This window comes from Magnolia sinica, chromosome 11 (genome assembly GCF_029962835.1).
Source record: "Magnolia sinica isolate HGM2019 chromosome 11, MsV1, whole genome shotgun sequence".
NCBI lineage: Eukaryota > Viridiplantae > Streptophyta > Magnoliopsida > Magnoliales > Magnoliaceae > Magnolia > Magnolia sinica.
The window spans coordinates 18,230,050-18,244,718 of record NC_080583.1 but is presented as its reverse complement, the minus strand read 5'-3'; the positions used below and the strand labels follow the sequence as shown (position 1 = coordinate 18,244,718).

Sequence of the window (14,669 nt, the reverse complement as noted above, 5' to 3'; positions counted from 1 at the left end):
GATCCTTCTCACATTATGATGGTTGCCATAACCATTCGCCACTATTGCCTGTTGGACGCTTCCCACGTCTTAGCTCTACTACTTGGCTTCCTCTACTTCTCCTTTTGCTACCTATCATGTAACCATTTGAGCATGATTGCTCATTCCTCACTCGCTCAAGCAGTACACGACACTGCCTAATATGTTCTGGCTACATTTATTGAGAAATCTCTTCGTAGATATCTGCAGATCTACAAATGCACCATACAGATCTATACAGATCACACATAACTCCTAATTGATTGTTGCAGGGTATGACAATAATGAGGACGAACAATAGTAAGTAGAACCAAAAGCATGTAAAAAGCATTAGTCAGGAATTTGCCAATAATAGCTTCGAAAGGAGATGAATAAGTAGAATCATAATTCTAAAACTTGTTAGCTCTACTCAAAACCCAGCCAGGCCACTTGATGGCATGAGATTTCAAGCTGAGTCCCCAGGAATCTCATTTTTGAAAGCTTTCTGACTTGTTAGAACTCACTTAGTGAATTTCAAGACAACACTTATATATATATATATATATAAAGAAGGTGGGATTCACCTTTTATATATTGATAAAGGAAAATGTACATATTGAAAATAGATGACAGTTGTAAAAGTAGAGTCACTGAATCACTTGCATTTTGAAACTATTTTTTCTGTAAAAGGTTCCTGGTGAATTTTCGATTAAGGACAGTTGTAAAGGTAGATGAACTCCTCAAGTAGTGTACTACATGCCTTTAGCTATATAATTGAGATGTTTTATATTTGTAATAGTAAATATTCCATTTTAAATGCTTAAAACCACTCCAAATATTGTTAATATAATACTTGATATTGAGTCGAATCAAGTGAAGATATGGTGGATACTTCAAGTTAACCCAACCTGGCTAAAGATGGAGTCGAATAGGTTTTTTAGATTGTTTGAACTATGATTAGAATAATAGAGAAGGCAAGAGATTGACAAGAGTAGTATGAAATTGCTTTGATTGAACTGTTATTTTTCATCATCAAAATTTTATGTATGCAATGAAGTAAGACTCGTGCTAAAAAAGTTATTGCAAAATGTCTAAATTATTGTAATGAACATTATTTTTTGAGTTGATAAATGAATATGATTGAATTTCGTGCCCTGTGATAAGGTGACCCACCTTTTTAGCAGCTTACAACACATGCGACATATTTACTGCATGCACTAACCTTGTGGGCCATTGAGATAAATGGATGTGAATATTTTGTTTTATTTATGTTACAGTGGTTGATAGCTCACCCGCAGTTCCTATCAAATCCTCTCTACATTGCTGGTGAATCGTATTCTGGCATAACTCTTCCTGTCGTCGTTCATGAAATAGCAAATGGTAATTTTCCTTAATTTCAAGCTTACTGAAAACCATTTCTACATGAACCTTTACACATGAATATACATGCCAATCTGGCACTTGCACGTGACATATGAGTTGTGTATCATGTCTAAAACACCATGAGCATCGGGGACACGGATTGGCTAGTGACCTTGACAGTTGCCAATGGCTAGTGATTGGTGCTCTATGGGCCCACCATGATATATGTGTTTCATCCATGCTGACCATCTGTTTTTTCAGATTATTTTATGTTATGTGCACAAAAATGAGATAGATCCAAATCTCATGTCGACAATGTCATAGGAAACAATGTTGATTGAATGCTCACCGTTAAAGACTTGTAGGGGATGACTGAAGTCTTGGGTGAAGCTGATATTTGTTTTTTAATTCTTTCTCCTCGGCTGTCTGTATGACCTAATCAACAAGTTGGATGTCAAAATAACCATTATAGTGGGCCTTAGGAGGATTTTAATGGTGGACATTCAATCACTACCGTTTTCATATGGTGTGGTTCACCTGAGATTAAGATCTGCTTTTTTTAAAAAAATAAAAATAAAAATTATCTAAGTCCTTTTTTAAATTTTTTTATCTAAGTCCTAAATTGATCTTGGAAAAATGGATGGACGGCATGTATAAAACACATACATCATGGTGGGCCCACAGAGCACCGATCACTGTGTCCACACGAGGCCCGAGAAATCAGGCTAGTCGAGTATGAGACTTGCTACCTATTAGCCAGTAAGTCTCAATGTGTCAGGCATATACAACAACCAACCTATCCAAAAGGTTTTTCCATCCTGCAGAACAGATGATGCAAAAATTAAGCGAATCCACTGATCATGTACGTTATCCCATAGGAAACAATGGAAAGCCGTCAGTTTGATCCAAGTTACACTTGTGGCGATCCTCGTGAGCGGATCCGCCTGATTTTTGCAATAGGGGGTCTTCATGGTGTAGGCAACCTTTTGAACAGATTGGATGTCATTGAGCATGAGCTAGTTGCATGATACTTTCATGCAGCAACGAGTTGCATTTGAGACGTCCTTTCATGGTATTGTAGGGATTGACGCTGGACATGAACCAATCCTCAATCTTAAGGTATTTAATTCAATGGAAATTTCTCTTCTTCACGAAATTTGTGCATGTGGGAACCATCCAAACCATTGAGTTTGTGCCCCAATCACGGATGGACCATTCCTAAAGAACATCCTGAAGGGGCAATGGTAATCATTCAATGGTTGGCATTCAAATAGATGGTTAAGAAGCTCAAATATGCAAACAGTCAACATAATTCAATGGGAAAAAAGGCCAAATATTGGGCAGTTAAGATCTTCCAACTTGGATCATTTTGGTGTAACAGGTCGTTGATGGGGCCCATCAGAATATCATGTCAACGGATTGGATAATACAAACATGGTCCCACTCAAAAGAACTTCATATGCAATATATACCAAAGTTCCCTAAACATAGATAATCCCAAGGTGAGTCATGCAATGGGGATTTTAGTTTGTGCATGTGCGTCTGGTACGATGAGGCTCAGCATTAATTACCCATGTGACACACATATCCAGGATTGGAAGATCCTGGCCATAGAATATTTGTACTTTTATTGGTTGAATGGGAACCATTGATCCATGCTTTTTATTGGTTGGGTTAACGCTATGCACAGTTCCTATCTTTTAATGTACGTTTGGCCCACCTGATATATACATTGGACTAATTTTTGGCCCAGACATTTTCACAATGGCCTCCACCTTCTGCGGTCCATACATTAGACGTGTGCCATCATGCAAAATCCAAGCCACTTACCAGCAAGGCAAGAACATGTAAATGCCCTGTCCTAATCTAGCCTCGCTCACGAGGTGGGTCACACTTGCAATATAGAATGGACGGGTATAAAAGACTGAGACGTGTTGCCCATTTAAGGTATAGGCCAGTCTGATATTCTTGCAACAGCTTCTAAACAATGTTGCGGCCCTTGATTATCACACGTGTTACCTTTATCATACGTGCGAATTTACTCATCAGCCTCTCTCACCCTTTAAATCGAATTGCTGGCAGGGCTATTTGCTCGGAAACCCATTAACGAATAGAGTAATAGATGGTGGCTCATTTGTACCATACGCCCGTGGGATGGGCCTCGTATCGGATGAACTCTACGAGGTGATTCCTCTAAACCCTCTTAAACTCGTTTCAGGTTGTATATTAGACAATTCATCGTTTTACCATCCATGATACGGACAATAGGTTACATCTTTCTTCTTTCCCGCTTATATGTAAAGAGGACTTGGACGCTCATACTCTACATATAGAAATGAGTGGGATAAAAGGAAGGACTTCAAGAAAATATATACGGTGAATAAATCTCACTATCATTGAAATTTTTATACTTCCATATCATAAAGGGGTCTCTAAATGTATATATAGATATTGAGGGATTCTTTTACACACTTCTCTCATTTATGGCCCATTTGGATACCACCAAATAAGTTATAAGTTATTTTTCTACTTACAATAAGTAAATAATTAACTTATTTGCGATAAGTAAGTTTGGTTTATGATCAATTATAAACAGCTTTTTAATTTAAAGTTATTTAATCACTTCAGTTTAATAAGTAGAAATCAAGATATGCTACTTAAGGCATAAGTAACTTATATTAAGTAACTTACTATCCAAATACCCTCTTTAATGAGTTTCTATTTATCTTAACTAATTAATTATAGACATTTTTTCATAAGATTTTAACTCTCTAAACTTCCTAGTGTAAATGTGTAATCTTTAGAAACTTTTAACTTTATCTTTTTCTCATATATATATATATATATATATATATATATATATATATATATATATATTTGTGTGTGTGCGCGCGGAAAATGTAAACTTTGTTTAAAGTACTTTCTTAAATGACTTTTACGTCTTCTTATTAATTCTTTCTTCACTAGCTTATAATTTCCATAAGTTGATTAATGGTCATGGTGTCCAGGCCTTTTAATTCTTCATGAATGGCCACAACCATGTAGTTAAACTTCGGATTTTCTCGATCATTTAAATTTCATCCAAAGTTTTACCATTTCTTCTAATTGATTGACATTAGCCAATACTCTTGAAAACTAATGTGAAACTAATTACAACTCTTTCATATGTAAATATTCAAACTTACCTCTAAGAGTTTGGAAAATTACAATACTTTTCACTTTATTAACTCTTTTAGACGAGTTTTGCAAGATACTACAAATCTACTTTGATGTGGTGCCGCACAAGACCTTCTGAAAAGCAGCTCCATCTATTCCTCAATAGATGAGGAAAAGAATCTTCTTATATTTCTTTCTTACATATCATCCACCGCTTCATTTGAATACATCTGAAAAGCAAATCTTAAGATGTCCTAAAGGAGGGGTGAATAGGACTATGCCAAATAATTGAAATAAGTGTTGAATACGTAAATAAATCAGAGATCTCAATTGCTTAAGTATTGAAGCGTTAATTCCAAATAATTCGTAGGACAACCTTTGTCATGCCCCAAAACCCGAAAATCGGATTCACAGGAATCCCGATCACTGAATCCGGTACCGACAGCCTTCATAGTACCCCATTCTCGGCTCCTAGCGTCCATACGCCAGATTCCGATCCTGGGATTCTACAAGGAGGATTTTTTTATACATTTAACTCATAATAAGCATAACCACAAGATTACCCAATTCACAAAGGCAACATCATCTTCATATATCCACTAATATGATCATTTGAGTACAATGTTAAAAGGAAAATACATCAATCAAAAATCAAGCTCCAGAAGACCGCTGCACGCTCCAAGCTCAACACTGCTGCAACCTAACATCACCTGCACGCATCTATCATACATAAGCTTATAGAAAGCTTAGAGGGTGGTGTAAGTGTATGCACAAGGTAAGTGCCAGGTATTCAATACAATGCCATCATCATACAATACTGAAAATACTGGTAATCCATAATCATACAATATCGGAATAAGCAGAAATACTGATAAGATTGTGAATTATACGATAACAAAGTAAGCGAAAATACAAACAAGTCCATGAGTTAATCAATATCAGAATACACAATATAGGACAACTATGCAAATGAGGAGTCATAAAGAGCCAAATATCAGATACCGAGGATACAATGTAATATGCAAATCCTGATGAATTCACGAATAGCATCAGCCGTATTTAGACCATATAAATGCAGAAACACAGTAACTCAAAATGCCATATGCCACGAATGTAATGTAATATGCGGTGTGACTGGAATGACCATGCTAGAGTGTGAAGTTGGGATGATAGTACGTAGTATCGCAGGCTATGGGGTCCATCACAAGGGACTTCTATCCAAACCAGTCTCATACTTAAATTTGGATAGTCAGACTCAATGTGGTAAACTCCTGATCTTAGGTTAGTCACGCGCCCCAACCGAAATCCCGGCCATTGCGAAAGTACACGTAACAAATAGTTGCGCACCACCAGCCCGAGTGGATAGTGAATGCATGAATGAATGAGTATGCAACTCCTGCTCAATAAATCCACATATCAGTACTATTCATCTCTGGGATCATCACCGGGGTTTAGTACACTCCAAATAGTATTGCCACTCTCCCAGCCGCATAGTCCAAGCTAGCGTAAGAAACCTCACTATCTATCTGGCCAATAGTCTGCCAATACCTATTCGGCACGTCGATAGCAGACTCATTCATGAGCTGGTCAAACTCAACCTAGTAATGTCCCATACGCTTAGGCGGGTAAGGCTACACCCCCTCCCAACCGACCACGACACAGTGGGAGACGCGACCTCCTGGTATTCGGCACTCGGGCGCTCATGTATCCACTCGGTCTCGACGTTGGGGCGTCCTCTGGTACCAAGAGAGTTTAGAGATTTTCACCAAGGGCCATCTATGACAGCCCGATGCTAGAATAAATTTTCGGTGTCCCATCTGACCAACCACGATATGCCTGTGGAGGTTACGGCCCTGATATCGTTAGGGCGTACAGTAATCATAATGCAAGATGCATGAGTCATACGAACCAGCCATGCATTAATCCTACGCATACCGTCCGCTCATGTGAGATAACCTCCGACATATGCAATAATCAACCACATCTCATAACAAGCATGCAGATGATGCGTATGGGCATGTATCATGATGCTATGCTATCATATACTCATAATCGATATCAATAAATGACATCAACAATCGACCTCGATAATGTGGACATTTAACCAACATTGCCCTGAAGGAATGACCCACATAGAGCCTAACATATAGTGGACCCATGGCCTCACACAAAGGCCAAATATACAACACCATGGGCATCACTCAAGAGTTTAATACACACCACGATGGGCCTTTCACATGGGCCTAATATACATCATAATGGGCTCCATCGCATGGCCCTCAAATGCATCATAATGGACCTCATCACATAAACCTCGATACTCGGTCTTGACAATCGGAATCGGCCTCGACAAATCGGAATCGACTTATACAATCGGCCTCGACAATCGGAATCAGCCTATACAATTTGCCTCGACAAATTGAAATCGGCCTCGATACTTGGCCTCGACAATCGAAATCGATCGATAATCAGAATCAGTAAATTAGTCTCACCAATCGAAATTGGCAATCAATCATGACAATCGAAATCGGCAAATCGGTCACAACAATCGGGATCGATCGATAATCAAAATCGGCAGATCGGTCATAATACTTAGAATCAGCAATCGGTCACAACAATCGGGATCGATCGATAGTCAGAATCGGTAAATCGGTCATGTCAATCGGCAATCGGTCATGACAATCGAAATCAATCGATAATCAGAATCAGCAAATCGGTCTTGCAAATCGGAATCGGCAATCAGTCACGACAATCGGAATTGATTGATAATCGGAATCGGTAAATCGGTCACGACAATTGGGATCGATCGATAATTAGAATTGACAAATCAGTCACGACAATCGGGATCGATCGATAATCAAAATAGGCAAATCGGTCATGACAATCGGGATCGATCGATAATCAGAGTCGGCAAATCGGTCACGATACTTGGAATCGACAATCAGCCACGACAATCGGGATCGGCCTATACAATCGGTCTCGACAAATCAGAATAAACCTCGATATTTGGCCTCGATCTTGATAATTGAAATTGGAATCGTCCTTAATAATCGGCCTCGGCAATCTGAATCGGCCTCGATAGTTGGCCTAGACAATCGGAATCGGAATCGACCTCAATAATTGACCTCAACAATCGAAATCAGAATTGGCCTCAACAATTGGCCTCGACAATCAGAATCGGCCTCGATAATTGGCCTCGACAAACGGAATCGGCCTCGACCAAACGAAATTAGCCTCCACGCAAGGCGTGGTCCATGTATGGATGACCGATGATGAATCAAACAATATCAATAGGGCCTAATCGTTTGGGTTAACCCATTAGAAAATGATGAGAATGGGCCTAACAAGGCCTAAGGGAGGGTCACAATGTGGACGTTAAACCATCATTGCCCATCAATGTAGCCATTAAACCATCATTGCTCCCAAGACATGGTCCGCCATAATCATCATTACATACATCACGGAGTAATCACACATCATAATGGACCTCATATACATCAAGTGGGCCGCACCAACGAACCATTATACATCAAGTGGGCCGCACCAATGGGCCTCACATATATCAAGTGGGCCATAAATACGCAACAGGTGGGCCCTGCACATGGGCCTTATACATAATAACGGGCCCCATCACTTGGGCTGGATGCACACCACATTAGACCTGGCCTCAAATATACATCACACGTGGGCCTCAAATATATTACAGATGAGCCTCAAGCGTACATCACAGGTGGGCCCTATCACATTGCCAGGTGGTGTGAATGAATCACATCCATTAAGGTGGGACCAGCAGAAGGATGGCGTGGACATAAAATACAAACATTATGGCAGAGTCCTCATCACCGTCCAATTGCGTCCAACACCGTCTAGACCATCTGAACAAGGTGGATGAATAAATGCATCCAAACTACCCAACACAGATAAACGGAGTAAATATACTACATACATCAAGTCATGGCCCCTCCGTCCCTGTGGATGGTGGTGGATGGAGTACGTACATCGTGCGTCCAGCACAGAAGGACAGTGTGAATACGACACATGCATAAAGGTGGGGTCCTACATTGGGACGACTTGGATAAACCATATCTCATGGTGCTGTCTACACGTCCAGAGATTTGACGGTGTGGATTATCTCAAAAGCATCATGTGGGACCCACGTGTGTGAACAGCACACACACCAGGTGGGGTGCATGGCCGAACGGCCTGGACAAATACATACATCATGGGTGGCCCACGGAACTGTTGACGTCAAGACCAGCAGCTAACTGCTGCTGGTGGGGCCACAGATGGATGGTTAGGATCGAGCACACCTCAGATCAGACCCACCGAGCTTGCTGATGTATGCAACAGCTTTACTGCTACTCGTGGGTCCCCACCGTCACAACCTGATGGATGGTGTAGATTTGAAACACATACATCATGGTTAGGGGTCCCACAGACCTGCTGACGCTAAACAGATGGACGGTTAGATGCAACACACGCATCATGGAGACACACAGCACATGCATCAAGGCGGCCTCATGTCCCAACAGTGGACAGGCGGCCAGGATATAAACCGCATACGTCACATGAGGACGGTGGACTGCATGGATGAAATGCATACGTCAGAGTGGGTCCACACGTGTGGGACCCACCATTTAACAAAGCTGATATTTGTTATTTCTTCATCCATCCAAGCTGTTGGACATCCACCAAACGGACGACCTGGATGGGATGAATCATCAAGGTGGCCTCCAAGGATGGAGGGTGTAGTTAAAACGCATGCACCGTGGGTGGGGTCCACACGTGTGGAGGTAGGCCCTACCGTCCTGGCCCCTGGACGTGGGAGAAATACATACATTCAAGGTAGTTTTCCACCTATTTGGACGGTCTGGATATGCACCATGGTAGGCCACACGTGGCAGCCACAAGGTGGGCCCTACGTAGCTATGCATGGACAGGGTGGATCAAGAATACACACATCATTGTGGGTCCACGAGGGTGGACGGTCTAAATTATAACACACACATCAGACCCCCAGGGCTGCTGACGTTAAATCAGCAGCTATGTAGCTGATATGGTGCACCAGCCAATAGGCTTCCAGGCAGGTGGGTCCCACGTGGGGCCCACTATAATATGATATATAATAAATTATATTATTTTATATATCTGTATATCATGTTATATTATAATATCATATTTTTAAAAGCATCTCCAGCGTCTAGGGATTTACCGCGTCCAGAGACTTGATGGCATGGACCTAAAACGCATATATCATGGTGGGTACCCACCGTCCAGACCCGCTGGACAGCTGGGATGAAGAATACACACACACACATATATATATATATATATATATATATATATATATATATACACACACACATATATATATATACATATATATGGTGGGGTCCACACACCATGTCTGGACGGTGGAGACCCTACACATGCAGCTGGGTTCCACCATCCAGCAATACATGGACGGTGTGGTTAGAATACGTACATCAGGGCCCCACATCACCATGCAATTGATCTAGCACCGTCTAGTACCATCTAGACGGTGTGGATGAAACAAATACATCATGGTTAGGTCAACCCGAAAACGGGCAGCAAGGTAAGCCCCCGAATGGACAGCGGGGTGGATAAAATTCATTCTTCATGGCGGGCCACACATCAAAAGAGGGAGAGAGAGAGAGAGAGAGAGAGAGAGAGAGAGAGAAAGAGAGAGAGACGGCATAGATGGAGGGACCCCACCACTATGGGCCCCTCACTACAATGCATACATCAAGATGGATCCCACTACAAGTAGGCCCTTAAGTCATCAAAATCAACAAATAAAATCACCCACCTCGAGATCTTTTCTTCCTTCTTCCACCAACACATCCTATAGCTCCAAAGAATGTGATCTAACGGTTGAGATGAGGCTTGAAGGGTGGGATTGGGAGATAGGAAGGTGGGCCACACTAGCTCTCTCTCTTGGAGCTTGAACATGGGTTCTCTCATGGGATTTGCTTGAAATGTGAAAATGAGAAAGAGAGAGGAGATGTAAGGGAGATGGGATGGAAGGTAGGGCTCTTTTGACTTGTTAGTAAGAAAGGGATGACTAAGAATGGGTTGCTTTGACTATGGGTAAGGAGAGGTAAGGTTGAGTGATGGCTTGTGATGAGATGTACTTGACTTATGATTGATGTGATTGATGAGACATATCGTAGAGATTCCCTTGGAATTCGTAACGCACAACATTTTTTCTCGAACTGAACGCGAGCCCACATCTCCTGGCCCGGGTATCGCCTCGGTGCACGAGACGCGGCATTGGAACCGCGGTGACGGCGCGGTCACAAGGATACAAGTCTCGAGTAGAGTCGACTCAGATATACGGGACACAACTCAGGACTGTGTGCAAATATCGGTAACAGGTCGAGGGTTGCTGGAATTCGACCGGGAGTACCGCGGAAGCCTACGGAACGGTACGGTCTAGGATAAGGGCTTTACAACCTTCACGTAAAGTTTTAGGCAGGACAACCTTATTTCATGAATTTCTTTAAAATAAAACCTCAAACTTGTAAGAATAAATAAAAATAAAATATTACAACATTCACCACTCAACTTAAAATTAAATACAACCATTCACTGCATAAAAAAATAAAGGCATTCACCACATAACACAGAGGATTATAATGGTTCAGTACTTTAAAAATAGCCACACTTATTCTACCCCCAAAATTACTCTTCATATAATTTTGGCTTTCACTATGAAAAAGGTTTTCCTAGGGTTACCTTAAAACTTGATACAATTCTTGTGATTTTCACGAGCTATCACAATCAAACCCCTCATTGAGATTTTCAGGCTATCTCAAACAAAACCTAAATTAAGATTTTAACTATCTGTCTCAAAAAAACTAAACAGAGTTTAGAAGGTATAGCTATCTTCATCGTAGAAGATGTATTAGAAGCATGTAGTTGAAGAACGGCTTTCTTGAATGTAGATTGTTCTTTGTTCAATCAGATAGAAAGGGTATAGGGTTCTATTGATTTTAATTAAGTTCAAACCAATCACTACTTAAATCAATTCTCTTAAATCTTAAAACAAGAGTATAATTTATTCTCTTTAGAATCAAACTAGAAATATCTGAGATTAAGGAAATTGAACAAAAAACTATATAAATTAAATTTATAAATACCGTTTAAATAATTTGCTAATAACTTAAGTTCCTCTCTCTCTTGCAGAAGGATTTTGATAATTACTTGTGTAATTCAGAATGAGAGAGGAACTCAATTTATAGGGAAAAAAGTTGAATCTTCGCCTAGCTCGAGGTAGTCTTCAACTAGCCCGAGTAATCCAGATTTAATTCAATAGACTTTGGATTGCGCAGAATAAAGATTTATTCAAAATTTGGCTGGCCTAAGGTCATCTTTGGCTGGCCGAATTCTCGCGAATTCAAAATGTTGAGGTTACTGGAATTTGACCTAAAGATTCTCAGGCTAGCTAAATTTGCAATCAAAATTAGTTGCTGCTACGGACTTGAACTTGAGCTGGCCGAGAAAACTTAGGCTACCTGAACAAAAAATTAGGCTGGCTGAATTCCAAGCAAAATAAGAATAAATACCCAATTTTAAACATTTTTTAAAGCACCTAGTTCTAAGGTCTTTCTAGGGTTTTATACTACCTGAGATATATCAAATATATAAGTCTTGAACTATATCTTGACTTTTGAGCTTGATCTTGTCTTGAACTTTAATCGATCTTTAGCTTGATCTTTTCTTGATTGTAGACAGGTCTTGAGCTTAATCTTCTCTTGATCTTGAGTTTGATTTTTTCTTGATCTTGAGCTTCATCTTCTCTTGGTTATGGACCGGTCTTGAAGAGCTATTGTCAATCTATTTTAGCTATACAAAATTTTACAGCAAAAGTGTGCTCAAAACATTTTAGCACTTACAACATCAATTCTCATAGTTGTATTTGGTGAGCTGAGGAACTTGAAATAGCATCATCCTATTTGCAGATCTTTAATTGTGATGTGACTATGTTGATATTAAAGATACTTGGTCACTCTAACACTCTATATAAATAGGAGTGGGACAAGAGGAAGATGAACTCGAGAAGATGTGGTGAATAAATCCTCTTATTGTTGAGTATTTCTTACTTGAGAAGATGTAATAGATCCAACTACTGTTGAGTATTTCTTACTTGATAAATCAAAAGGGAGTCTTTGCATGCATATATAGGCACTTGGAGATCTTTTTAGACACTTATCTTCTCATTTAATGAGTTTCTACCTAACCCCTCTATCCATTAAAAAATAAAAAATCAAATGAATTTAACTCTATGAACTTTCTCCCTTGAAACTTCTAGCATTGTCTTTTCTTTTACCATACTTTATTAAAAGTGCTCTTACAAACTTGTACAACTATAAAATTAAGTTTACTTCTCAACACTTTTTGTGGACCTTATCATTGATGGGCCATGTTACAATACTCACGTTGACCAACACATAAACATGATAGTCATAAACAAGAATGTTAACATCATGCACATTTGATAGGGAAACATCTATTAATCTAACAGATGGCATGAACGCACAAATTATATCCAAGCATGTAAAAACTTCCAAATATGGGAAAATTGTTCCATCTTCCTATAGTACACATGGGTCTCCAATTTAGAGAAGTGGGTCCATGAATCAGTATCTGGACCGTTGGTCAGATACAGCATCTCCAGTGCACGAAACTACCAGCCACGAATCTTGTGTGTTTTCTCTTTCTTCTATTAATCAATTCCTAGAGAACAAATTGCAAGCATAGGATTGCCCATTTAGGTGGAAAATTCAAGTGAAAGATGGACATGGAAACTCAAGGAAATGAAATTTTCAAAGGAATGGTGTACATCATCCAATGTTCATGACAACTATACACCGTGGGCAGAGAGAATTGCAATGCACGTTTGAGAAAAAACTTACGACAGCACTCGAAATTGCCTTCTTCTACATCTTCCTTACTTTAATTGATGAAGATTTTCTATTTTTCACCTTTTTAAAGTTTCCTTACTTTAGTATATTATCTAGATGACAAGCAACTCATTTATCGTTGCTAAAATTGAAATAGTTCTAATATATTTATAATTCTTTTATGAATCGTGTTAAGCGATGCAGCAGTAAGGTGTGTTAACTCACATTCACATTTAGAACCAAAAATTAATCCAAAACATAAGTAGGCCACACCATTTGAAAGAGTTGGGATGGGACACCCATAGTTAGTTGTATGTGAGGCAGGGAGGTTTTTATATGCAATCTAATCAATTTATAAGATTCTTCTTGGCAAGAAAAAGGTATTGTTTGAAATAATGCTACCCTAAAACTCAAGTGGACTGCTAGAGATAAGTCTCATTTCCTTTCTTGTTAGTTTTATGTTAAGATTGTGCTTAAGGATATGCTTATCAGTTGTCAGCTGGGAAATATCTTTTATTATTTATTTATTTTTGAAAGAGGTTCTACATATTCTTTTGTGTAAGTGTTTTGCAAGGGGTTTGGTATCTGCCCCCCTTCTTCATGTAAATTTTGCTTTCATTTCCACAAAAAAAAAAAAAAGGAAGAAGGTGGGAGGTGGGGAACTACACCATGTGAATTTAGAAGTTTTAAGCATATTTTATAAAAAGGTGAAGCCCACCCCTTTTTTAGATCAGTGTGATGTTAGGGATTAGAATCTGGGTACTCTGCTTGCCACAAGCAGGAAAACCTTGCTTTCCTACATCGTGATTGGTCCCCATCATCACTAACGTTGTCAACATTGCTACATTAAGTGCAGTATGTGATGACGTGGTCCAATTAGATTGTAACAAGTAGGTTTTTCCTGCTGCTGTCAAGCGGAGGATCCGGATACAACCTAATATTGGGCAACACACCTGATGGATGTGATGGATATAATCTACATTAGTTGTTATGAGTGCCTATTCACCTATGTGAATTTTCTTAAATTAGGTGTACGCAAATTTTAAAAAAAAGAGTATGGTACATATACTAGTTCTAAGATGTCTTCTTTATTTTGTTTCATCATGCCAGTCAACCAAGAAAAGTTGCAGAGGAGATTATAAAAGGCCAAGTAATTTTAAATGTTCAAAGGATCTTGAGGCAGTAAAAAAGGTAATGGACTTGAATCAACCTCCAATTCTTCTTTTG

At 39.6% G+C, this 14,669-nt stretch overlaps 1 protein-coding gene across 1 annotated transcript in view; it reads left to right on the top strand.

Annotated features, from left to right (window-relative positions):
• The window catches only part of LOC131218041 (serine carboxypeptidase-like 17), a 97,953-nt gene that overhangs the window by 70,961 nt on the left and 12,323 nt on the right, over nucleotides 1–14,669 (top strand). Inside the window, exons 5-8 of the mRNA XM_058212723.1 lie at nucleotides 1,275–1,377; nucleotides 2,441–2,478; nucleotides 3,442–3,543; nucleotides 14,553–14,633. Of these exons, the coding sequence (XP_058068706.1) occupies nucleotides 1,275–1,377; nucleotides 2,441–2,478; nucleotides 3,442–3,543; nucleotides 14,553–14,633 (324 nt within the window). The remainder of the gene's footprint in view (nucleotides 1–1,274; nucleotides 1,378–2,440; nucleotides 2,479–3,441; nucleotides 3,544–14,552; nucleotides 14,634–14,669) is intronic.